General features: G+C 42.8%; 1 protein-coding gene across 1 annotated transcript in view; it reads left to right on the plus strand.

Annotated features, from left to right (window-relative positions):
- Window positions 1-271: 271 nt before the first annotated feature.
- igsf9a (immunoglobulin superfamily, member 9a) overlaps window positions 272-27,678 on the plus strand; it is a 110,614-nt gene continuing 83,207 nt past the window's right edge. The window contains exons 1-3 of the mRNA XM_054744122.2: window positions 272-408; window positions 9,782-9,876; window positions 10,003-10,206. Coding sequence (XP_054600097.2) covers window positions 9,816-9,876; window positions 10,003-10,206 — 265 coding nt within the window. The 5' untranslated portion in view covers window positions 272-408; window positions 9,782-9,815. The remainder of the gene's footprint in view (window positions 409-9,781; window positions 9,877-10,002; window positions 10,207-27,678) is intronic.

A 27,678-nucleotide genomic window follows, 5' to 3' on the forward strand; every position in this document is an offset into this window, starting at 1 on the left:
CTGAGCCTGATGCTCCGGAGGAGTGGAAACTGAAAAATAAACATCAGACAGAAAGACAGAATAAATAATGTCGTGCCACCGTACTTTAACAAACGTGAACTCAGCGCTGGCTCTGATGCAGGAGCTTACAGGGCAGTGATGTGAGATGTGATCCGAGATTTTTGAAAACAAACAGGAAGCAGGAGCGAGCCGAGGGGAGGGGGACTCCAGCAGAGCGTCGATCCCTGTAGCGTCACCTGTACGTGAAAGGAACACCTGTTACCGGTGGACTCTTAAAGGAGAAGCAGAAGCTGCTGCTGTTCGTGTTTCAGACTTCTTAAAGGACCGAGGCCACAGACGGACGCTCCGTTTGGACTAAGATGCCCACAGGTCGAGTTGGTAAATTCACACTCGGGTCTGGAGCTACAGGTGAGGTCCAAGCCTTCTTCTTGCCTTCCAGCTGCTTTCAGAGGATGAGAAATGAAGCTGGCACCAGGGCAGGGCGACATTTCCTTTCAATCCCCTGAACTGTGTCATGAGTAAACGGTAGTAATGAAATCTCCATGGGCGGATTTTCATCATAATGTGTTTTATGGTTGTGAGAGCAAGTCACTTTTAGACACAAGTAAGTCCGAGTCTGCAGAGTTAAGCCAGTCTGCTCCCAAGTCCCAGAAGTAGACTGTTTTCTTCTCTAGAAACGGCCCTAATTACATGTGATGTATGGGGTGCTGAGTAGGAAGTTATACATGGGAAATTTACAGCTCTAAAATGATTTAATAATCATTGGTACAGTTATGTTTTTAAATCTCAACATTTAGAATTATTTTATTTGAATATGTAGTTTCACATCAAAATGTTTCAATTTAAGCGTGTTAAACTTTAAACTATTAAAAGAACATAATTCAAAATGCTGTAAAACAGAAGTGGCCCACCAAAAATAAAAGCAGGGTGACGAATCAGCTTTGATGGTAAGATAGTGAGTTTGTTTAATCATCATTAATGTGCAGGAGAAACCCATACAGGAACATTTAGACACAATTAATACTAAAATGAACTTTTACCTACCATCTAAGTGTTTTACAAGGGATCTCGTCATCCTGCCTTTATTTTGGTAGGCAACAGTCCGAATTTGCACTTACTGAATATTTAGAAGTTTTTGTCTTCACCATTAACAGTACTATGAGATTTTAAATGGAGAATCCTGTGTTCATTTTTGTCGATTTGTACTTCTGTCTCACTGAAAGTGCTGGTACATTTAAAACTAATTTAAAGTTTTACATGCATGTAAATTTCATTCAGCAATATTAAGTTTGAACTTAATATGGATGTTAATTTCAAATATTCATTTTAAATGGTATTATTAATTCATTACAGTGTTTTCCTAATTAAATATTTCATTAAGTGACTAAAAGTTCAAACCCTATTTTTATTATGAGGAACTAAATGTGGCACAATGCAGGTTTTATTTTTTTAAGTTCATTACATTATGATTTGAACTCCATAGAATAATATTTATGATTTGTTTCAATTTTCAAACTTTTAGAATTAGACTCAAGAGTGAGCACAGGTCTAATAAATCAGGCATTATCTTAAAAACAAAAAGAAACTAGTTATCTTTTACATTACTATACATCGTGATTTTTATCATGAGAGCGCTATATGAAAGACACCAGCTGTGCCTCAGCTTCATGAAAATTTTTTCCATAAAGTTTCCATCATCAGACGGAGCTCAGTGACGATTAATGAACTCGTGAGGGAGATGAACTTTGTGTGCTGTTGCTTGAGCTGTAAACACTTGATAGTTGTTACCAAAAGAAAAGTCAAGTAGTTTACAATCCCTGCTGACCAATCACCTTTATTTTTATGTACCCGTGTTTTCTTACTGCTATGGTGACACAAGACTCACCAAATAGCTCTGGATCCTTGAATACAACCCTGATCAACTGGTAGATTCACCAATTTTTTAATGGTTTTTCAAAGATGATTCTTAGTCGATGTGTGAATAATCAAAGATTTTAGTTTGCGTGTTTGCTGTTGACCTTACATTTTCTGCTGTGTGGACATCCTGTCCCATCACAAGCTTAGTGTGTAGTCTGGAAGTAGCTTTTCAAAATGGAGACTTTCAAAAATCCAATTGTTTTTGACCTGGCATCCTATTTTAATGATCAAAACCAACAATAGATCTTTGTATTAGCTATACCAGTTTTTCAACATTTAAGATTCATTAGCCAAGCTGAGAATGTTATTAATCTGTATTTTGAGGTAGGGACGTGCGATCTGACGATAATGGATTGTTAAGGATTATAAAGTGATGACGATCTGCTAAAGCTTGGAGATCGTAGAACCGTCTATTTGCATTCTATCACCTGTGCCATTATTTCTGGACGCGTCTACCGGCACATTTCTTCACAGCCAAGTCACGCTATTGGCTAGTCCACTTCTGTCGACCTGACAGACACACCAAGATCAAGTTTAATGCAGTGTGTTGGCTTGTTTAACTGGGATGCTCGCTAGAGCTGAGGAAAATTATCTCACAATCAGTGCATTAAGATGGGGACATAAACGATTATGAATAATTGAAGAAGCACAATAAACTCGATTACAGCAGCTAGCATTAGCCACTAGCTTGCTCCATCTCTAAGCTTTCACTATGTGTATACCCGTGCATCTGCTAGATCAGGGAACCTCTGGGTCAATGTTCTGCTCTAAACTTTGCATTTAGCTTTGTGACTTTTATTATTTGGTGTCGTTTATGTATGTTTTAGCGAGCTTTTTCACCGTGGCTGCTGGCCAGGGGCGTTTCTCAAAGAAAATGGTTAAATGGAACAGACTTACGACTGTGGCTTCCACGGCGGTCACGTAACGTCACATGACACGTGTATCCTTGCTCAGCTAGCTAAACAGCTATCAAACGCATGCCTCGGTAGAACATGAACATTGGAACACGTCTTGGTGGCTCCTGATGACGTATCTCCTAGGCAACCAGGGCAGGGCCAAGACATCAAGGCGAGGTTCCTTGGCATTGAGAAACACCCCAGAGCTTTCTTTATGCCAAACCCCGCCCCTGCATAATCAGGAAACAACTACGGAGAGCAGTGAAGGACAAATGGTGAGTGATGAGTGTAATCCTGACTAGAGAATGCATGAGATAAGGATGCATAGTGAATTTAGCTTAACATGATATATTTTTTCTCTGGACAAGAAATAATTACTGGTAATATTGTGGATGATAGGATATGAGCCACCTCTACATATAATTTAAATAATTTTACATTAACTATAAATATACAATGAAAAGTGCCTGTGGGACATTTGAGATATCTAACTGTAGACAGATAGATAGATAGATAGATAGATAGATAGATAGATAGATAGATAGATAGATAGATAGATGATAGAGAGGTAAAGGCAGAGATAGATAGATAATGGAATTTTAATATTTTTAGGATTCTGAAATCTTTTATCCTATTTTCAGTGAAGGGGTATGATTTTAAATGTATGCAATTTAATGGTAAATAACTTCCAAAATGTCTGAATTGTCAAAATAGAAAAAAAGTCGTGATAAAACTGATCGTGATCTTGCAAAAACAAAATTGTAATGTGACATTTTTCCCAAATTACCCACTCCTATTTCGATGTCATTAATGAGGACTTTAAGACCATCTAGTGGCGTGGTGCTGGATGGGCAATTCATCTTTGTTTTAAATAAAGTGGACAGTTTTTGGGCATCTATAGCTTTGATTTACTGTAATTTTGTGATATAGCAATAAGTCTTGAAAACACTGACCTCTGTGTTCTGGAAGTGTTGGATGGTAAATCTCAGCCCTTTTTCTAACACAGTTTAAACACTTTTTTAATTCACTTTTGTCACCTGGAGCTGCTTGGTTTGAGTTTGCTGTCACAACGAGACTCGAGATTTGTAAAGCTGAGACCTTAAAGGAATTTTCCTTTAGTCATTTTAACGTGTTTATGTAAAAAGGTATAAATAAGTAATTGCCATCTCACTGGTTGTTAATGGCTTTCTGAGTGGCTAACGGCTAGTCTGAGCACAGCTAGATTTCTGTCAGCATGCAGAGTTTCCCTTTGACCCCCGTTATGTTCAAATATGAAAGACTTTTTATGAACTACAGCTTTGGTTTGGCTTGATTCAGCAGCAGAAAGTCCCATGGGGACAGGTGTGTTTTGCATTGCAGATCAGCAGAAAGGCACCAGACGATGCCTCGTGCTTAGACTCTTGTTGTCAACACGATACAGATGGCAAATATGCAAAACATCCACCTCATTGTTGTAAAATTACTGAAGAACACTTTCTTTTTTATCTTTACTGAGTTAATCAGATTAAACCTTCAGCTAACATCTGACTCATTTGCAGCTTTAAACACAAAGTTTATGACTTCAATCTGACCTGAATATTGTTGCTCTTTACTTGGACGCAACACTGAGACTTTACGGCGAGCATATTTAATGAATTCAATCGACAAACGATTGTGGCGTTCATCTTGATTCAAAGAAACGACACCATATTTTTGTACTCTGAGCACAGTGATGCCCACAAAGTGGAAACTTCTTTATTTAGCTTGTTTTTTTACTTTCAGTCTGTCCTGTTTTCCCTTAAGTGCACATCAAACCCAGCCACACTGAGTTTGTATTGAGAAGAAAATTGTTTGGGTTTAATAAAAGGCTTTTCTAACACATGTGGAGGCTATGAAGGATGTAGATTATCAGAGGGCAGATACACGATACTGTAAGCAAGCTTTGGAAAACTCCAAAGCAAAGCTGTCAGGATTTCAGTGAAGATCTGGGTTGGAGCAGGTTGAATGACAATGAGGAACATTTTTTACCCATGAGAGGTGGCTGACAGTAAGCGCTCTGACATGACATTTCACAGTCTCAAAGATCTCAGAGATGAGAATAGTAAAGGAAAAAAATAAAACTGGGTTTGTATTTTGAAATTCTTGGAATATAGTGGAAAATAATGTCCTGTAGATGGTAGAATTATTAGACACAACAGAGATGAAGCTAATATTTAAGAATACATAGTGAGTTTTAATACTTTGGACGAGTTATTTCTGACCAAATGTTTGTAAAACCCATAAACAATGTTCTTTTTGTGCAAAGGTTCAAAACCGAAGCAAAAGTTGAATGTTATGTGCAGCCAGCCACCAGAGGGTGCTTGTTTAGATTTCTGTCTTACGTTACTGACCTGGGCTTGGTTTAGAAATTGTCATAGTCCAATCTATATTAGCAATGCATTTTAATGACATTTAAAATGTAATTTAGTCTAAAAATGTTTTTAAAGCAGTTGTGGTGGTTAGAGACCTTGGCAACGTACATTAACAGCTGCCTCATATACGACCTAGCATCGACAGGCTTCAGTTTTCAAGCTTCATGTAAACTTAGCAGAGAAATATCTAGAGTACTGCAGAAACTGATATATTTTCTCACTAGATTTCTGTATTTGAACAATTTGAACAATAACTTAAAAATTTCCCCCTTTCAAATTTGGGTTGATCTGTTTAGTCTGTGTGGAGACGAAGGCATGAAACGTAAATACATCTAGGTTAAAAAAATCCATAGAAGTTAAGGTATGAGTTAGGACTGGGCGATATATCAAAAATGCATCGTTATCAAAATTTCGGACTCTAATCTATATAGTTTTTCCCATGTCAATAAGTTTGATAAAAAATGAAAAGATGTGCGGAGGTTGGTGACATTCATGTTACTTTGAGAAGCTGTACCACCTCAAGTCACATGACAACGTGACACATGACAGCCCCATCTAGTGGATAACCTTTGTTTTTGCGCATACCTTTAGTTATCGTCCATTTATCGTTATTGAGGTGAAATCCTCAATACATTGTGATATTGATTTCAGGCCATATCGCACAGCCCTAGTACGAGTAAAACTTTTACTGTCCAAAGAGCAGCTTTGGTTCACAATTGTAGTAAAAGTGTCGAATTTGATGTAGATTTTCACTAGTGACCTTTTGCTGAAATCGAGATGAAACCTAAATTCCTTTTAATGTATTGTGAGCATGCGAACACACAGAGAGGCACATTACCTCATCTAGTCTATTGTCACAACTTATCCTGAAACCACTTCTGGCCCCAAGACATCCAAATGGAGTATTAGGATTAGTACCTTCATCACAAAGCTGTCATATCCAGTCTTGTCTGCTGCCCTCTTGTGGAAGAGCTGCATGTGTCAAGGGTCTATTTAATTTGTCTGTTGCTGGTATATTTTTTATTTTTACAAAATAAAGTAAAACGATCCATTCTTAGTTTTAATAGCATTTGACAAACAGTTCAGTTGAAAGGTGTAGTTTACTGAAGAAAACATTTTTAATTATTATTTCTGATTATAATCGGTCACTCTGTGTTTTTCATGCAGGCTGAACATGAAAATAGGTGTAGGAGACTATCTCCTGCATTAGCTTTTGATAGAAAATAGACGGCGAAACTCTAGGATTAGAAAAGCCTGACAGATCTACGTAACACTGTCACTTAACATTCATGGACTCACCCATCTTGGCTCACAATGGGGAAGGCTGGTTTTTTTAGTGTGCAGGAAAAGGTAGAGAATATCCCAACAGGTAGAAGCTAACTGTTAGCATTAGCAACACCACCACACAGAAAAACTCCTCCAGGCTTGCGTTATTTGTGGAGGTAAAACCTCCATGTTGCAGGCCAGTGGTGGACTCATGTTGCTGTTATCCAATCTGAAAAGGGATGTCCAAATACCAGGTAATAAGACTTTAGATCCTGCCATCTGCTGCTACTCTCTGCTACAGCAGACCTGTCCATGCTGATTAGGTCTTTTTATGTCCCGAGTATGGCTTGCAAGGCATTCATTCTAACCAGAGACCACTGCAAATGTATTGATGATAAAGGTTCCCCATACCTTTAAAAAAAAAAACTAGACTTTTATTAGTATTTAAAGTGGTCAATAAAAAAATGTGACTGAAGTTATTACTGGATGCTGCAATAATAGTGTTAGTTGCAGTAGTCCAAATCCTTATCATTTTGTCATTTGTACTTTAAATATTTAAACTAGCAGTTCCCAAAGTTTGAGTCAGGACCCAATTATCACATGAACTTATCCGTAGTTGTAACTAAGCATTGAAGCCCTTATTTCTGTTATCGTCCAATCAGATCTCTGGTTAATTATTATTATTGGGTGTTAACCTGAACAGTGTGGGAACCAACTAGGAACTAGAAACTAGGTCTATTTGTTGCATTGAAAGCTTCTTTATTCTAAGCTGATATTGAAGGTCTCAGCTCCTGATCTGTAATAATGAAATCTCTTTACAGCTTTCCATATTAGTGTTTCAAGGCAATCACGTGACCTTTTATGTGCTCTCCTTTCAGAGGTTGAGCTTGTGTCCCTGGCAGAACCAAACATCCTTGAAACAGAATAAAGTCGTGTGCTTCCTTCCAGAACAGTGTTGACTTAGCTGTCTGAATTAATAAGCTGTGACGTATAGACTTGCAACAGTGTGGATTCCTACTGAAACCTCTGGAATAAGGACGCTTTGATCAGAAATTTTAGTGTAGGTTCTGGTTTTGAACGCTGCGCCGTGGCCAGGATGAGTTGGCTCGTGTGCTCGCACAGATTAAAATTACAACAACAGAATTTCAGCAGCATGCTTGTCAGTGACATTTTCATTTCTATCTGGTGATAAATCTCCATGAGACGGGTGCTTTCTGCGTGCTCGTTTATTATAGCTTTAAAGCTCTAGTGCCATCCCAGCTGTGCTGTCAGTGTCAGAGGAAGGCAGGCTCAGTCTGAAGGAAACGTCTGGAGACAATCTGAGTTACTGTGGTGCTGAGTTCCTCCAACGCAGGCCACTTTGTTTGACAGCTCTCTGTCTTCACTTCTGATTTAATGACAGAAAATGTCCTGCAGCTTAATGAGATATTTTTTGTCTCTCATCTCTTGTCTTGCTGTGTTTGCCTTACTTTCTCTCTCTCTGTTCTCCAACTAAAAGATATTTTTGTGATTTTATTTTTTGGGGCTTTGCTAGTGTTGATTTACTTTATTGCCTTCTGTTTTGACCAAGAATAATTTGGGCCAATAAAGCTTTAAAGAAGCTTTTTGTTCATCTGGAGCTGAGCGTTTTTGTGCTGATGGAGTTAGCAGGTGACACGTCTACCATCATTAACATGATGAATGTCATTATCGGCTATTCACTTCCTGTCATCTTCATTCTTCTGAGTTAACAAGAGACATGTGATGAAGAATGAGGAGAAGATGCTGAGCATCTGTTCATTATGAGCCAGACGAGGATACTTAGTGGTGACAGCGCGCACGCTTTGTGAAGAAAATAAATCATGATGTTTGTCCTTGGCTGACCTTGACAAGTTCCTGCAATCATCTACAATAACGTGTTTGGGGTATTTTTTGCATATAAGCATGCAGTTGAAGGACAGGGGATCAGGGTGTTTATGCTCCAGTGGACAGTGATCAGCAGACGCTGCGGACTGAGATTTTTAAATTTTTTTATTTATATTTTAATCTTTTGTGCTGCACTGTTTGCTGAAGCATGGTAGTGTGTGGAGCTAAGCACGGCGGCTGTTGACAGCCTGTGTAATTGTTTTCTCCTGCTTCAGACTTTGCCTCAGCCATAAAATGTAAAAGCCCATAAAAGCCTGATGACAAGGAACTGAAAATGGGGTTTAGGTGTCCGCCGGCGTGACAGTGTTCAAACCAGGAAGTGAAGATATCACTTGATGACGAGGGGCCAGATGTAGAATGAGATGTTGGTATTCCACAGTCATACAAATTTACATGTTTCTCATTACCCATTAAAAGGTGGCTGATGATGTTTTCGTCCATGTTTATCGTTGTTTTTTTCCACTTCATGGACTTCACTGGAACTCACAAAGGTGCAATAAGTAGGAATTTTAATAACAAAACAGTCTAATGTCTCAGTCATGTTCAAACGGAATTCCTTCTCAGCCACACACACACACACACACACACACACACACACACACACACACACACACACACACACACACACACACACACACACACACACACACACACACACGGCTTATTCAGAATCAGAAGTCATACAGCTGAGGCAGACGTAGACCCAAAGTCTGTGAATCTCTAAAATAGATCAATGTTCATTTTGTTTTGACCTCCATTAGGACAGTGGATGTGTGTGATGACGTCACTGTTGGTATAAATATAAACCTACTGGCTTGTGCGAGAAACAGATGGAGGTTTACAACTGAGTTCATATAAATTGTGTGGCTTTTACTATTTCAGATATAATCCACAAAGAAAAGGTTTAATCTAGAATACGAGGGAGTTTACTGTTATCATTGTAGTTGAATGATCTAATGCAGCTGACTCTCTCTCTGGTCGATAACCTGAAGTCTTCCCGTCAGCTGGTCAGCCGGTCCTTGACCGCTGTGTCTCCTGCTGCTCCAGCCAAATCTCTCCTCTGGTGTCTGTTAAATAAAATACTCAGGGGCTGGTGCACATATAAATCCAAAGATTTATTTGACATTTATGACACTTTCCTCCAGAAATGAAAAAAGTGAGAGAGGTCCAGCTTTTCTGGCTGTAAAGTCTGCTCTGCCCATTTGTGTAATGATATGGGACGAATTCCAGTTATTGGAAAACTGTATAAAATGTGAACACTCCTTTCTGCCTTCCTGTAAAATGATGACAGAAGTGACAGCTCGGTTAGACTCTCTTTAGCTTGGAAATCTGTCACAGATGGCTGTCTTCTTATGTGCAGCCAGGGAAGTAACGTGTGTGTGACAATTGTGTCTCCTTTGCCAACAGTCTGAACATGCTGCAGGTTGTGTGAGTGACAGATATGGGATCAGCAAGATCATACTGGCAGACTTTTGCTGTGGTGGCACTTATTTGCCATTCTTGTAAGTATCTCCATTGTTTTATTTGAAACATGCTGCTCAAACTGCTGTAGCTGCACCGTTTAGAGCCATTGAGAATGTGATGTAACTGAAACTAACTTCTCGTTTCTCTGTGGTCGAACCCATCAGTCAACAACACTGAAGGCGTGAGGCCGGAGGTCCACGGGAAGGTCGGCGCCTCGATGGAACTGGAGTGCAGATTTCTCTCATCAGGACCAGCTGCTGTGTCCACTGAATCTCAGCATGTGGTGGAGTGGATCCGGCAAGGTCTCGATGTTCCTGTGCTGATAAAATTTGGGTCCTATGCACCTCGGGTCCATCCACGTTATGAGGGTAAGTAATCAAAGTAAGCTCATCTTTAAAGTGGAGAATGTCTGGTCTGGACTCTGTGGTGGCTAATCCATGTGTGAAAATCATGTCTCATGCTCCCTGAACCACTCTTTGACTATCTGAGCCTGATGAATCCTGGCATTGTTACCTTGGAATATGCCCGTGACATCAGGGAAGATGGAATAATCTGGTCATTCAGCATATTCAGGTAGTCAGCTGACCTCATTCTTGGATCACATCCTGTTGCTGAACCTAGACCTGACCAACTGCAGCAACCCCAGATCATAGCACTGCCCCCACAGGCTTGTACAGTAGGCACAAGGCATGATGGGTGCATCACTTCTTCTGCCTCTCTTCTTACCCTAATGCACCATCACTCTGGAACATGGTGAATTTGAACTCATCAGACTACACCCAATTTTTATGCCCCCTAGCAAACTGAAGCCTTTTTTTTCTGGTTTGCCTCAGTGATTAGTGGGTTTCTTACGGCTACTCAGCTGTTCACTTCCAATCCATTGAGTTCCCTTTGTTTTGTGCGTGTAGAAATGCTCTTACCTTCACTACTTAACATAACCCTGAGTTTTACTGTTGTTTTTCTTCCATTTAAAAGTAACATTTCAATGATCACCGATCACGATCATTCAGCATTTCTTCCTCAAACGATGGGTCCCCACTATCCTTTAAATAATGCGTTGGACAGTTCTTAACCCAGTTTTAGTCGTTTCTGCAATCTTATATGTTTTCTCTGCTTGATACGAGCCAATGATCTGACCGTTCTCAAACAGACTAACATCTTTTCCACGACCACCAGATGTATCTTTCAATGTGGTGGTTTAAGAAATGAGAAGCAACTCATTGCGCCAGTTGAGGTTAAATAACTTGTTACTTGCTGAAAGATATGGCCACATTGAAGATATGCCCATGCAGTAATTATCCAATAGGAGGCTCCTACATATTTGCTTAGTTAAATCCAGATGGCGACTTTGTAAAAACAGTGTAAAACCATAAACTGGTATTTTTTTTTCACCATTCTTGCAACACTGGTTAGGAAAAGCTTCTGAGCACTATAGATTCAGTGGTTTTTGTCTTGTCTCTTAATTATAAGAGCTGCAAACGTCCAGCTGAGCCAAACAACATGTCTGCAGCTTTCCCCGTTTTAGAATGTAATCAGGCCCCTGTGCATGAGGATGATATCCTACTATCTTCGTGATTGCACGCATGCTGATGTTTGCACTTAGTGTAATGTTTGAAATATAATTATTGATGCCAGTTTTATTGTACCGTGTGAAAACTGTGCTTCACTAAGGCACCCACATGAATCCTTTTCATTTTTTGAAGCCAAATTGCAATAATAAAATAAACGAAAGGAGTTTGAGGTTGAAAGTATTCCATTGCAAGCTGCTAGCTGGAGTCATGTTGTTTTTCTTTGAAAGAATGAAAACAGAATCTGGGTTCCATGGTTGGTTCGGAGCCACACCTCGGTGGCCTTTCAACCCAGCTACGTTAAAATGAGCTGAAACTCTCACGTTGCATCATCATCTATTGTGTGGTTTCTGCCCACAGCGCAGAGAACAAAGATGAAACAGATCCTCGGTGGGCTCAGACTACCTTTGTGTGGCTTCTGTTCTCCTTTAAAGTCCCAAACAATGGAACGAATGTGGACTAAAAGAAAGGCATGTCAGGTTGGCTCAGATCCACCCCATTTTGTTAGTAGTTTTCTTCTCCATGGAGATGCCTGAAGGTTGTTTGAATATCTGCTGGAGCACCTTCTAATATTTTCATTAATGTGTGAAAAATAAAAAAAAGCACCTGAAGTGGCATGGGGAGAAAAGCATCAAACGGCAAAAATAATTTATGCTGTTTAGCTTACAGATGGGAGTTAGCAGGCTGCTAACTAGCATTCAGTGTTTGACTGTATTTATTTGTTGTTACCAACATGTAAAGGAGGGGCAGGTAGCAGCAACTAGTGTTTGATTGCATAATTAGCACTAAGGCAGCTCCCTAAATGTTCTTTCAACCCTATTCTATATTCCGTTGCATCAGTCAGTGCATGCTGTGCAGCTAAATGCTGCTAAAACCCACTCCTGTTCATTTTGTTTCCATCTGATGGCTCTTATTCTAGTGGAACTGCCTTTAAGGGTTATTGGAAAGATTTTACAAACTATACATTTGCATAACAAAAGTCAAAAGTAAAGAATGTGGATGTGGAGTTGGATGAATGTGGAAAAAATAAAGGCATGGAACACTGAAAACCCATTTTCAATCATTATTTCTGATTGTAATAGGTCACTATGAGTTTTTCATGCAAGCTGAACATGAAAATAGTCTCCTACACCTACACCTGTGAAGCAACTGCAGCTTAGTCCAAATGATGCTGCTAGAGTCCGAGCACATCACTCCTATTCTTAAATCTCTACAATGGTTACAAATATACTACAGACTTGATTTCAGAGTACTTCTACTAGTTTATAAATCACTCAATGGCATGGGGCCGGAACACGTGTTGATTCTTCTGTTTATATGCCCAGCAGGCCTCTGAGATCCATAGTCAGCTGGTAGAACCTCGGGTCAGAACCAAACAGGGTGAAGCTGCTTTTAGCTACTATGCCGCACACAGATGGAATCAGCTTACTCATGACCTCAAATGGCCCCAACTCTAGAAACTTTTAAATTAAAATGGCAAACTTCAAGTTACCATCAGGCTTTGAATGACAGTTCTTATACCACACATTCTGCACTGCTCACCCTTTAACTTAAACTTTTTCTGTTTCTATTTAATTTTGAAATTGTACTTTCTTTCCCGTTGATTTTAATGTTCTTGCTATTCCTGCTAATTGGAAAGCACATTGAATTGACTCTGTGTATGAAGTGTGCTATATAAATATAGCTGCCTTGCCTATCTTCTGCATTCGCTTCTGATGGAAAATAGATGGTGACAATCTTGGATATGAAAAGCCTGACAGATCTGTCACACTGTCACTTAACATTTATGGACTCACCCATCTTAACCATCTTGAGGTTCTTGTGGCAGGGGTGAGGTGGTGCTCACTCCTCACCCCTGCCACATGGACCCAAGGGATAAGCCATCAACCCTGCTCAATGGTCAACTTTCCTCACGGGGTCACCCATAAAGACAGTGGGAGGGTTAAGCATAAACATACTGACCACTTTATTATGCACATCATTTCTGTTATCTAGGGCCAGTCTGACTATCTTCCTCTGACTTTAACAAAACATTTTTGTCCACACACCTGCTGATCACTGGTTATTTTCTCTCTAAATCCTTCATGGTTGTGGATAAAATCCCTGTAAAATACTTTGGCCAGCTCATCTAACTAACTAATGGTCACCACCATGTCATGTTTTCAGGGGTGGTTCTGAGGGGGATGATGGGTGGGCCAGTAGCACCTTGAATGCAGGCTTGGACCCCCATGAGACCCTCCATCTGAGGGCAGACCCTAACCCTAATCATTAATAAATACAGATTTTATGATCATTTAGGCTCATGCAAGATGTGGAAACAAAGAGTGTGAATGTATTTGAATGAAGTTGAAAAGAGGTACTGAGACAAAAGCAATGTTGCTGATGGGATAAATAACTTAGAAATAAACTTGATTATTTAAATTAAAATTTTTGCAAAATATTTATATTTTGAGACCTATTGAAAAGCCGTTGTATATGTAACGGAATTGAAGTGATGTAACTATTTAAAGTTGTATTTTAATACACTGTAAGTAGTTCACTTTTCATAAACAGAAGAATAGGCTGTTTTTATCATCAGGGAGTTTAATTAAACACTCTGTATTGACTTTGAGACAAGAAAAGAGAGAGAGATGGGATCGTTTGAGAATCTCTAATTTCTGAATTATAAATTCTAAACAATCTACCAGGACTAACTCTGTGATGGATGAAAATGGATTCGGATGTTGTGTTGGTGCGTGTGTGTGTGTGTGTGTTTGTCTGGTTCAGACTCTCTAGGCTGACGTCAATGAATCTGGTCGTCTTTGTTATGACTAGATATCACGAGGCTTAAAAAGTGATGACATGAGCCGCTATTTTGCCGTGTACGTACCCAGTGGGGGGTCTCCCAGGTAGATCAGGAAATGCCAGGTCCAAGAACCTCGGATGTAAGCTGGAGCTGTCGGTGCAGCGATCACAACGTTTCAAAGCCCGTCTGGAGGGTCGACCCCGGTACCGTTCGGCGGCGCGTCAGCAGGTGCTCTTATTTTGAAAAGGATGTTGTCTGGTTGTTAAACGACGAAAATCTCCAGCTTCACAGTTCTTAGTTTAAAGAAGAAAACACATCTGGCCAGTCTGTGCTTATCTTTAGGATGACGATGACTAGAACTGAAGTCAAAATGGAACTGACTTTAAAATGGCGTTGCCTTGTTTTATATCTCTGAATTGTTTTAAGTTTCAGTAAAGTGGATTGGACACTTGAAGTCAACACCAGATTCTCCTGCGGCAGCCGAAAGCTCTGATTGGTTGGAACAATGTGTCATGCGTTTCTATGGAGATGAGGATCAGTATGTCTTTGCCGTAGTCCTGTTTTCATTAAACATAATTCATGACATATTTATTTCACAGATCATTCACTTGATTATTGTTGATCAACATCTGTTTTGCTTAATAATTTTAATCACAAATAAAGTACTTTGATTAAGTAAAGTTTCTTCTTCTCCTTCGGACTCTTCTCCTGGAATGTAAACAGTCTGAGGAACACCCGACCTTGGTTTTTCTACACGCGTGTTATTGTGCACAGGGGGCAGCTGTATGGAGTTGAAAACAATGAACTTCATAACCTTACATATCCCCCCTTTTCAAGGTCAATGTGGTACTTCAAGAGACCACTTGGTCGTTGAACAAACCCAAGTTATGAAGAATCTTGACAACAGAACAGGATGCGATCCCAAGGGAACAGCCATCTGTGGGGAGGTACGAACCCCACGCCGGAGAACAGTCTCGCATACTCCTCAGGAAGAACACAAGTCAGCAGGTTATTAATTATTCCCCATGGAAGCCATAAACGAAGCAACAGCAACGTCATATCCACACGGGCAATAAAGCAAAGCAGGAGCAAATCATGAACGTATCCACGAACAGGGTAGTATTCCAATTAAAAATCGATTGTTGCATCCGCAGGCAAGGTAATATTCCAAATAAAAAATTGAACTTTGAAAGAGTACTTATCGTAATCCACAAAAAGGGAAGAGCAGTTGACAGTAATCCCAACGAATGAGGTGTCCCAGCAGCCACGCCGGAACCACAGTCGTCCAAGGCCAACGAGCCGGAGCACCACCCAGGAGTAGTCGATGCAGATGACGAGTCACGGATCCACCCCCAGGAAGCAGGATCCTCACAAGCTCAGCAGAGGAGAGAGAGCACAGTGTAGGCACTTCAATGTAGACACGACAAAAGTGCATTTCATGTCATCAAAGAAATAAAAAATAATAAAAACCTAACTCTATGAGTGCCTTTTGTACTATGTGTTAGTTTTATGTGTAATTACCCATTAAGTGAAGAAATGGATGCAGCCCTGACTGTGTAAGATGCGAAAAGGAATGATGCGAGAAGCAGAAAAATGAAAGAAACCCTAACTGGTATCAGTGAATCCTCACTGTAAATACTCGTGTCAGGACAGGGGCAAAATTGGTTATAGCCCAGTAGGATAAATTAAAGAATTGATAATCACAAACATACTTTTCACTGTAAAAATCAACTGGTCAAAGGTACAATAAAAAACAGAAATGTAAATCAGTACTAAAATGTAAGTCAGTGGTTAGTAATCATGTTCATGTTAATGTACCCCTAAGGAATTGTGATTAGTAAAGATTAAAAAAAAAAAAAAATTTTGGACAACAGTACTATGTGGCCTAACCCACTCACTGTTACCTGGCCTGTTACCTGACTCCAGGAGCCCACAGCACGTCCGTCTCAACACACCTTAAGTCTGCACGTGACGTATAACAGGAAAGACAACCATGAACACTCACAAACAGACAAATTTGTGTAATCAGAGATAGAAATCTGTGGAACCAACGGGACGTATTTATCACCCCCCTTTTGAAGTCGATGGATTGTTGTTGTTGGTATCGGCCAAATCTGTGGGACCCTTGTGCAGTTTGATATGGTCCCTGTGTACCCATTTGTAGACGGGCGCCTTGTTTTTGTCGGCGATCTTGATCTGATACACGACCGGAGAGATCTTATCTGTAATCAGGTATGGACCCGACCATCTGGGCAAAAGTTTCTTAGCCAGCTTCCCCGAGGTCGCATTGTTGTTACCCGTTTTGGGAGCGAAAATGTAGTACCAGGCCTGGTCACCTACATCGAGTTCGGAATGTGAGGCTTTCTTATCGTAATAAGTTTTTCTGCCTTCAGCTGACTTTTCCAGAGATGCCTGTGCGAACGAGAATGCTGCAAGCAGGTGAGTTCGCAGGTTCTGGTCGTAGAAGTGATGGTTTAGAAGAGCCTGAGGGGGCCTGGCTGGCGGGACTGACGCGATGGCGTCGTCCGAGCAATGTTGGCACGCAGCCAAACCCATGCCAAGAGGGCTACGTCGGTTCTGGGCGTAGCGCACCTCGATGTCGAAACTTTGAAGAGTCAGCAGCCACGAAGCGATTCGTGAATTGGTCACCACACCATCTCTGATGCGCTGACTGTTAAGGAAGGTCACCGGCTGGTGCTGCGTCTCAATGATGATTTTCTGTCCGCCAATGTAGTTCGCAAAGTACTTAACTGCCCACATGGTGGAAAGCAAAGCCTTTTCACAGTCCGAGTATTTCAACTCAGGTCCAGTCAAGAGCTTACTAGCATAAGCCACGACACGCCTGTCGCAGTCATGAATCTGATAGAGACCAGCACTCAAACAGTGAGCTGAGAAACCAACCTCAAGATGGAACTCCTTGTCACAGTCGGGGAGCGCCAAGCACGGAGCCGAGCACATGGCGGCCTTCAGGTCATCCATGGCCTGCTGGTGCTGCTCCGCCCACTCGAACGCCACATCCTTCTTCAACAGATTAGTCAGAGGTCGTGCCAACTCAGCGTAATGTTCCACGAACTGACACGAGTAGTTGCAGACCCCCAAGAAGCTGCGAAGTTCGGAGACGTTCGTCGGAGGTGTGATGGTGGCAACACCCTGAATCCTGCCAAGTTGAGGCTGCACTCCCTGTGGTCCCACAAGGAGGTCAACGTACTGAACTTGCGACCTGCACCACTGACCCTTGGCGAGAGAGTTCTTAGCACCCGCCGCCGCGAGCTGACCCATGACATGGTCCAGCTCGGCCAGGTGGTCATCCAACGTACGCCGACGAATAAGAATGTCGTCGACATAGATGAGTGTCCCACGCTCTCGAGCATCGGGGCAGGCCTTGTTCAAGAAGATGTTGAACTCAGCTGGCGAGTTGGAATAACCAAAAGGACCCCGGGTGAAGGTGTACTGCCGGTTGGCAAAGGAGAAAGCAAGTTTGTGTTGGTCCAATTCGTGGACGGGAATCGTCCAGAATCCAGAAGCAATGTCAAGGGTGGAAAAGTACTTAGCATCTTTCACTTTTGGAAGCTCCTGCTCCAGGCGTGCCATAGGCCACCTAGACAAGGGGACCTGTTTGTTGAGTTGCCGGTAGTCAATGGTAAGTCGCCACTTACCATTAGGCTTCAGTACCGGCCACAACAGAGCCGAGTAGGTGCTGTTGCAGGGTCGAATGACCCCGTTAGCCAAGAGCCTGTCAATGATTTCCTGGACCGGTTCTATGGACGCCAGGGGAATCTTGTATTGCCGCACAAAGGACGGCGGTGCATCGGGCCTGGTAGGAATCCGGACTTCATGGATAGTGGTCAGGCCACAGTCCAAGGAGTCAAGTGAAAGAAAATCCTGGTACTTTAGCAAAAGTTGTCGTAGCTGGTCTCGCTCGACATCGTTGGTGAGAGCATCCGCTTGGTCTATGACCTTCTCAATCTGTAACAGAAGTTCCGGGGGTCTACCCGGTGGCTTCGAGAGTGGTGGTGAGGTCGAAATTGCATCCCCCCGCGAAAGACATGCCACCGAAGGGCGTCCGCCTGTGTCAGGCCACGGTTTGTACGGCTTTGGCTTCCGCACACGTGCAAACAGTTGTCCGGACGCACCGCTGATTCTAGCGTCAAGGCGTTGGAGACAGTCCAACCCTATGAGCATGGGCATCGGCATCTCCTCGCTGATGTACACGAGGTGTTTAAAGGACATGCCTCCTATCGAGATGTTGACCTCAGTCGTCGCAGCCGCGGGCGAGGGAGCGCCATAGAACTCGCCAAAATCCTTTGGGCCCGAAATGAGTGTGGGGGGTGAGCTATCCTCCCCCCTTTGTTCGCACATGCTGCTGTAAAGAGCTCCGCTGATGAGCGAGATGTCCGCTCCTGTGTCTAATAATGCGACACAGCGATGTCTCTGATTTACAGTGACCTCCACTGCGGGCCTATTAGATCCCTTTCTCACGACCAGAGGTGCAAGCAAAATTTTCTCAGTTACGGCGGTGGTAGTAGTGGTACTGCGGTCGTCATCTGCGGGTTCGTTGCCTAACATCGCCACGGACGGAATGACCGGTGAGGTGTCGTCGCTTTCCTCTGAGGTGTTGTTGTTTTCCTGTGAATCAGAACCTGTGAAAAAATCAACCTGCAGCATTCCAGTCTCATTTTGTGGCTTCTCAGGCAAACACGGAGCTGCTGCCCGTGTTGCCTGAGAATCACGCATGAATTGTTTGACGTCCTCGCCGTCTTTCTGAAGAGCGCAAATCATGTTCATCATGTTCTTCATCTCAGTCATCATAGGTAGGAAAGCGCTTTGAATCGCCGCCTGAAGTTGGGATTGTAATTACATTGTGACCTCTGAGTCCATTTTCCAAAATAGTAAATAGTCTTTTCCAGTTTTATTTACTAATTTACTCTTCGAATTTGCCTTCTAATTAGATGTTTATTTAGAAACAACCTTACCTGTAGATCTTTTAAAGAATTAGTTACAGGGAAGCTAGGCTGGTGAATGAATATTTTGGGCAAATATGTTCAATAATGCCAAAAATATCATTGTCATTTGCCCAAGATGGCGGGTCGAGCTACGTGTCGGGCACCTAAGATGGCGGACCGCCGCGCATGCGTCGTCCGACACCCGGCTTTGATCCACGTAGCAATCTCACGATTCTAAACACCGTAGCGTTTATTAGAACCGCCGCTAACGTTACCTCAAAGTACTCCGTACCGGAAGGTTTAGCGGATTAAAGGACGCAGTTCCGCTGCGTCGGAACGGCTAGAAAGCTCCGCGGGACGCGTTCCCGAGCCTTCTCACCGAGAGAGGCTTATTAGCTCGTCGGCTAATGCTAGCGAACGCCCTGTAGCGACCAGGGTCTCAAAATTGCCTCGATCATTCAACGGGCCTCTCGCTCCGTGATTGAAAGGGTTTCAATAGCGTACGCAATCTGGATGCAGTATCGCTCTGCGGTTGTTCTCGACTGACAGCGTTTACCGAGCAAGTCAAGCTACGGCAGGTGCTAACGAGAATTCCGACTAAGAACAGCGCGGATCCTGCGCTCATCGAACGGAAATAAATTTCCGACGGAGTCTTCTGTCTCCGATTACACAAATGGATGCACACAGTGTCACAAACACCGCGACAAACAATAAACAGACGGTTCCAATGCAATAAAACAGGAGAAATGTTTACCCTTAGATGTAGGCCTCAAAATGGCCGCCAGCACACGTCAGCACTTAAGGTGTTTTGATGAAACAGCGCCTCCTGTCGGAGGGTGATGAATGTGCACCCCCCTTTCTGAGAGCTGAATGAGGAAGCGCTCGCTTTTTTTTTTCTCTAACACACAGACACTGAACCAAAAATCCCAAATAAATTGTCTCAGAGTCGGCACAAAGTGTAATAAACTGTGCAGATATCAAGCTAGGCTCGCCATATATGTAACGGAATTGAAGTGATGTAACTATTTAAAGTTGTATTTTGATACACTGTAAGTAGTTCACTTTTCATAAACAGAAGAATAGGCTGTTTTTATCATCAGGGAGTTTAATTAAACACTCTGTATTGACTTTGAGACAAGAAAAGAGAGAGAGATGGGATCGTTTGAGAATCTCTAATTTCTGAATTATAAATTCTAAACAATCTACCAGGACTAACTCTGTGATGGATGAAAATGGATTCGGATGTTGTGTTGGTGCGTGTGTGTGTGTGTGTGTGTTTGTCTGGTTCAGACTCTCTAGGCTGACGTCAATGAATCTGGTCGTCTTTGTTATGACTAGATATCACGAGGCTTAAAAAGTGATGACATGAGCCGCTATTTTGCCGTGTACGTACCCAGTGGGGGGTCTCCCAGGTAGATCAGGAAATGCCAGGTCCAAGAACCTCGGATGTAAGCTGGAGCTGTCGGTGCAGCGATCACAACGTTTCAAAGCCCGTCTGGAGGGTCGACCCCGGTACCGTTCGGCGGCGCGTCAGCAGGTGCTCTTATTTTGAAAAGGATGTCGTCTGGTTGTTAAACGACGAAAATCTCCAGCTTCACAGTTCTTAGTTTAAAGAAGAAAACACATCTGGCCAGTCTGTGCTTATCTTTAGGATGACGATGACTAGAACTGAAGTCAAAATGGAACTGACTTTAAAATGGCGTTGCCTTGTTTTATATCTCTGAATTGTTTTAAGTTTCAGTAAAGTGGATTGGACACTTGAAGTCAACACCAGATTCTCCTGCGGTAGCCGAAAGCTCTGATTGGTTGGAACAATGTGTCATGCGTTTCTATGGAGATGAGGATCAGTATGTCTGTGCCGTAGTCCTGTTTTCATTAAACATAATTCATGACATATTTATTTCACAGATCATTCACTTGATTATTGTTGATCAACATCTGTTTTGCTTAATAATTTTAATCACAAATAAAGTACTTTGATTAAGTAAAGTTTCTTCTTCTCCTTCGGACTCTTCTCCTGGAATGTAAACAGTCTGAGGAACACCCGACCTTGGTTTTTCTACACGGGTGTTATTGTGCACGGGGGGCAGCTGTATGGAGTTGAAAACAATGAACTTCATAACCTTACATATATAAAATAGCTGTTTTTTTATTGTTGTAATAAGAACCAAAAACATGAATTATTTAAAGGTATTGTTTGTAATGTTTCCTTGCAAATGTGCCTCCTTGAACTCCTTTTGTGCACCACGGTGTCCGCGGGCACCAAGTTGGTGACCCTTGCTCTACAAACGTTCCTGCATGTTTGGGAAGCATGGAGTTGCTGCTAATTAATTATTTGTGGTAACAAGCATCTGAACAGGTGTATCTAATACAGTGTCTGTTGAGTGTATAGTCTTAAGACCACCACATGGAAGATATGCACCATTTCCTCTTAATAATTAACTCTTATATTCATGTTTTGGAGCAGTTGCAACATCAGATCATGCTACTATTTTTATACAGTGCATCTACCAGCATTGGATTTGCATATTGTAACAGTGCTTGACATCTGATTTATGGGCTGTGCTAACAGATTAATGTGCAGTAATCTCCTCATTTAGATGTGTGTTTGTCAAAGGATCAGCGCCTGCTTTAATTGAGTCAGAGCCTCTCCCCTGAACGGGCCACCACCCCCTAACCCAACCTGAGCAGGAAATGTGATCCTGACATTTAAATAGCAATAAAGTATGAGCAAACCCTGGCTGATGAATTATCGTATGTGTGAGAAGGGCAGACTTTAATTTCATCCCAGGCCCATAAAAGACAGTAGCCTTTTGTTGCTGATTCAGAGGACTGTTCTCAGCATACTTTGGTGTCACGCCACATTAAGCCGACGTTGGTTTCAGAGGGAGCGGGCCGATAAACCAGTAGTTATAACACTAAAATTTGCCTGCCCTTTGGCCAAGGAATCACACTTTCTGCTCGCTTTACTCAACCGTAAAGCAAGCAGCTCAGAGATTCTTTGTCTTTAAACAGACAGGTATGCTAATAGCAAGCCTCTCTGGTGACAAACACAAAGCTGCCTCTCTGCTGATACAATAGGTCCGAGAAAGGATGCTTTGTCCCTTCTGATGCTGAGCTCAGGCTTTCTCACAGGAGCTGGTTGGTGCATTAGTAACAGGTGCATCAGGGGAATCTAACGCTTTAGAGCTGACACAAGCGGTGTGTATTTCAGCCCCTCAGGTGTGTTCTCGGGTGTCGAAGCAGTTTGGCCTCAGGACCCAAACTCCAACTGTTGTTTAGCTGCTGCAAACCTAATGCCAGTTGTCCAAGCAATTCAGTCTTCTGAGGCTCCAACTTTTGTTGCATCATTCATTACTCTGCCCTACCCTGAAGGGGTAGTTTGTTGCTCTGGGTTTGTGCAGTAGTTATAGGTAGTATCTTACCAGCAGAGGGAGAGATGTGTTTGGAGAGTATTGTCTTTAAAATACGAACTACATATGCTTAAAAAGGTGATTACTTGAGTCCTACAGAGTTAAATCTGATGCTCCTTTCATCTGTATCTCATGGCAGGTGTTGTTGAGCTGGGATAGTACTGAACTGTTTTCTTTTTTAAATAGGATGAGTAGTATAATCAAATAAATACCTAAGAGTTAATTCAGATTTATTTCTGGGGAAGGTTTAAGTCTGTTTTATTTTAGATGGTGGAATTAGCTCTTAAAAGGTCCAGGGTCTGAGTAGCTGTTGGCTTGAAAAAGCAGTTCTTAGTATAGTTGTGACTAGCTGGCAACTTGACTTTGACTAGCTTAATTCTGACTGTCCGGTTCACACGCTAGGAGTTTTCAGAGTTTGGCCAAATTTCAAAGCATGAAAGACCCCACACGTACTGATGAAAATAAAAACAAAAAAATCCCGATAAACACGTTTTTGTTCTACAGTTTGTGGTGTGCAGCAGCTCGGCTAAAACGTGAACATTAACCGATTTCACTTATGGACATATCCTGCTCAGTTTGGAAATCTTGCAAGATAATATGTGACCTTGAATTTGGCAACATGTTGAAAGAGGAACATGCAGTGCACTTCCATGACCTTGCTTTATGATTAGCTATTCATCACATGCAACAGGCAGCACGTTCGTCCTGTCCCCCAAAATCAGACCAAGAATATCCAACACGTTTGTTAGTCCTGATCTATGACTGAAGGTGTCCAGAGCACTTGTAAAGCGCCTTCCCAGTGGTAGTGGTAGAGTGTCCGCCCTAGGATTGGGAGATTAGGGTTCAAACCTGGTCTGGTCATACCAAAAACTTTGGGACCCAATGCCTCCCTGCTTGACACTCAGCTTTAAGGGGCTGGATGGGGGGGGGGGGGGGGGTTGGTTAAACCACCAAAACATTCCCGAGAGCATCCACTGCTGCAGCTCACCGCTCCCCATGGGGATGGGCCAAATGCATTCACCCAGTGTGTGAAGAAAGCTAATGGGACTTTAAGTTTAAAGGTAGGATTAGTAATTACATTAACCATGTGCATCCTTAAAATTGTCAGAAGGGGCATGCTTATCTTGCCATGTGACCCAGGCTTCAGTAGCCATTCACTCAACACATGATGAGACTTTTCCCTGATTCTTCAAATTTAATTTTCTGTCATTGTTCACTGCAGGTAACCACTCAAAACTCACTCAGTACTCTGCACTTAAAGCTGCAATGGCAAATCTGCAAAACCAGTTAGTTTTTAAATACCTGGACCATGTCCGCTTGATACTGGAACCGCATTGACAGAGCAGACAAGTGAGAGCAAATTCTATGCTGTCAGAAAATGTCTTTTGTTTTTCCACAATTTCAAATGGTGCATAATTTTTTACTTTGGGGGGGGGGGGGGGGGGGGGGTATTCTGGTAGAAGAAGAAAATATCATTTCTTTAGCGCCTCTCAATATAAAAATCACGAGGCGCTTCACAAAAAATGTAAAAATATAAAAAATAATTTAGAGAATGGTTAAATATATTTAAAATGAGCAAAAAATAGATAATTGTGATTAAAAAAGATTAAGAGAGAGAGTGAATAAGAAAGAGGGAAATCAGTGGATCCTGTGGAACAGGGGCGGATTAAGGACTGAAGAAGATCCGGGGCTTAAGACACACACACACACACACACACACACACACACACACACACACACACACACACACACACACACACACACACACACACACACACACACACACACACACACACACACACACACACACACACACACACACACACACACACACACACACACACACACACACACACACACACACACACACACACACACACACACACACACACACACACACACACACACACACACACACACACACACACACACACACACACACACACACACACACACACACACACACACACACACACACACACACACACACACACACACACACACACACACACACACACACACACACACACACACACACACACACACACACACACACACACACACACACACACACACACACACACACACACACACACACACACACACACACACACACACACACACACACACACACACACACACACACACACACACACACACACACACACACACACACACACACACACACACACACACACACACACACACACACACACACACACACACACACACACACACACACACACACACACACACACACACACACACACGTGTGACACGGACTAGTCAACATCATATATATTTGTCTTTTACTACATAATTTTTAATCTGAAGCTACATATTAAGCATTTTCAGGGCAGAGTATTGTTCCTGTTAGTGTTTAGTGTGAGATGATAGTAAATATCCCCTTTCTTTCTCCAACAACTTCACCTGATAGTAAGCTAACTTTAGGCAAACCAGCAGCACAACAAATATTTTCAAATAAGACTCACAAACCTGAGTCAACACCAGTATCATCAAAGCTGGGGTTCTGTCGCAGTACTTTTGGTCTAAAAGACGTCCTTATGTCCATCTTCACTCATGCGTTTCAGGCAGAGAATGCAGAACAGGGGTGGACATTAACTTCAAAACCAACCGGCCAGCCGGGCCGGTAACTCTGAATATTTACCGGCCCTGCCAAGAATCTACCGGCCCCGCTGGTCAGCTGCCAAAACGAGTTAAAATAACAACTGAACCGTTTTAAATGTAATAAACCTTTATTTTGTACACATTCACAAACATAATAACGTATTCAAGTTTGAATTTGTTTGTTCCCTCAACAAAACTCGATTTTGTCGTCGCATACTTCCGGCATACAACGCAGTACATCACCAACTCCGCTTTGCTGTACTCGAACCATTGACTGTGTTCGAGATGAGCCGGTTCTGCGCAGATTAGACCAGCAGTGACGGCGAGCGGCGCATGCCGGTTAGATTTGTGTCCAAATTGACGCCGACTTGCTCTGACGTCATGCATACGTAGGCAACGATAACCTCGTGAGATCAAGGCGGCCGCAGATTTTAGAGCAAGGCGCTGCAGTTGCTCTCCACCGGCTGCAAAACCTAGAGGATGACGGGAAACGCCTGTGGTAGAACATGAAATGTTAGTTGGTCACATGTATTCTGTAAATCACGTTATGTTGATGATGACAACTATATAGCCATAAAGAGAAATGTGTTTTGTTTTCTTTTGTCACGTTTCCTATGAGCACACTAAACCTACAGCTGATAACCTTTACTTATTATTACAGTCATGTCTCCATATACAATACATGATATCCACAAGCACGTGAGGATGTGTTTCAGCTGCTAATAGGCACCAGAATTACAATTGATCTCTCTCTCTCTCTCTCTCTCTCTCTCTCTCTCTCTCTCTCTCTCTCTCTCTCTCTCGCTCACTCACTTAGAGGAAAAGAGCTGAGAAAAGATAGAGAGGAAATGGAGGACAGGTAGTTAAAAGAAAAACTACAGCTGTGCTGAGGCGCGCCTCAACTGGGGCGCGTCTGATCTGAACTGAGGAGCAACGAGCAACGGCCGGATTTCGTGAGCAATTCGCTTCTCGGCGCTTCGGGCGCTTGCGCGGCCGGTGTGTCCCCGGCATTAAACGCCGGCTTTCAGCCACTCCCCCTGCTGCTTCCGTCTGCTCTCGTCTGTTTTCCAGGCGAGCCACTGCTCAACTCGAACACGGCCATTCTCTGCGTCTCACGTCTTCTTTAAACCGCCAAGAATCGTTCCACCTACGCACACGCTTCTCTGCTTCATACCGTGTCGAACTGTCTCGCTTCTCCTCACCAGTTTTAAAGCGTTTTGCCGGAGATTTCATCAAGAGATCCCATCCCTGTGGTGGCGCGATCTCCCTGCATGCTTGTGTGTTTCTAGCGTGGTTCCACTTCGTCTTTAATAGTGAACTTATAGTTCACGTGACTATAACTAGAATTGTGCAATACGTGCACAAATCGTACAAGTGCAGTACGTGGCAGCTTCCTACAGGGCGGGGCCATGATGCAGGTGAAAGCCGGTGTGTAAATAACAAATAAGGCTTGGGCGCCACCCGGGCGGTAAGTCGTCAAGTATTTACCGCCCGACGAGAAAATTTAGCGCCATTGGCGCTCGGGCGCTTTAAAGGTCCACCCCTGCAGAAGAAGCCGGCTGCTGAAGGGCTTCTTCTGCAGTGGTGGAGGCTCAGGCAGGCTCTATATAAACTACTGCTAGCTGCTCCCTCTCTGTTCGACTTTGGTACTGCATGTTACTTCTGCGTTTGAGATCCAGGGCTTTTCATTAAACATTCGGGGCTTGAGCCCAAGTAGCCGGGCCTAACGCAGTCCCTGCTGAGGAAGGTGGAATTAGTGGGGAGAGCAGAATAAAGAGAGAGTGGTGAAGAAGGTCATACAAAAGCCAGCTTGAACAAGTGAGTCTTCAGCTGCTTTTTGAAGGTGTCCACTGATCTCAGGCTCAGGGGGAGAGAGTTCCAGAGTCTGGGGGCCACAGCAGCAAATGATCTGTCACCTTAGGTCTTATGCCTGGTGCGCTGCACAACCAGTAGGCTTTGATCACTGGACCTCAGGGACCTGCTGGGGGTGTAGTGACTAAGAAGATCACCAATGTATGATGGTGCTTGTCCATGTAAGGCTCTATAGACGAGAACCAGGATCTTGTAATGAACCCTGAAGTTGACTGGCAGCCAATGAAGCTGGAGGAGAAGCGGGCTGATGTGGGTGTGTTTGGAGGACTTGGTCAGAAGTTGAGCACAGGCATTCTGAACCACCTGTAGACGGTTCAGGGAGGTTCTGCTCAGACGCTTGAAAAGAGAGTTACAGTACTCTAAGCGTGAGGAGATGAAGGTGTGGAGAACTGTCTCAAGTTCAGAGCGGGACAGAATGGGACTCAGCTTAGCAATGTTCCTGAGATGGAAGAAGGAAGAGCGAACAAGAGAATTGACATGAGAATCCAGGGTGAGAGCTGGGTCAGTCACGCCAAGATTCCTGACTGAAGGTTTGGTGTGAGTAGCAAGCTGACCAAGAGAGTCTCTGACTTTGGGAACCAGCTTGTCTGGAGCACAGATGAGGATCTCAGTCTTATCTTCATTCAGCTGA

This window comes from Nothobranchius furzeri, chromosome 6, assembly GCF_043380555.1.
Source record: "Nothobranchius furzeri strain GRZ-AD chromosome 6, NfurGRZ-RIMD1, whole genome shotgun sequence".
NCBI classification, from domain to species: Eukaryota; Metazoa; Chordata; class Actinopteri; order Cyprinodontiformes; family Nothobranchiidae; genus Nothobranchius; species Nothobranchius furzeri.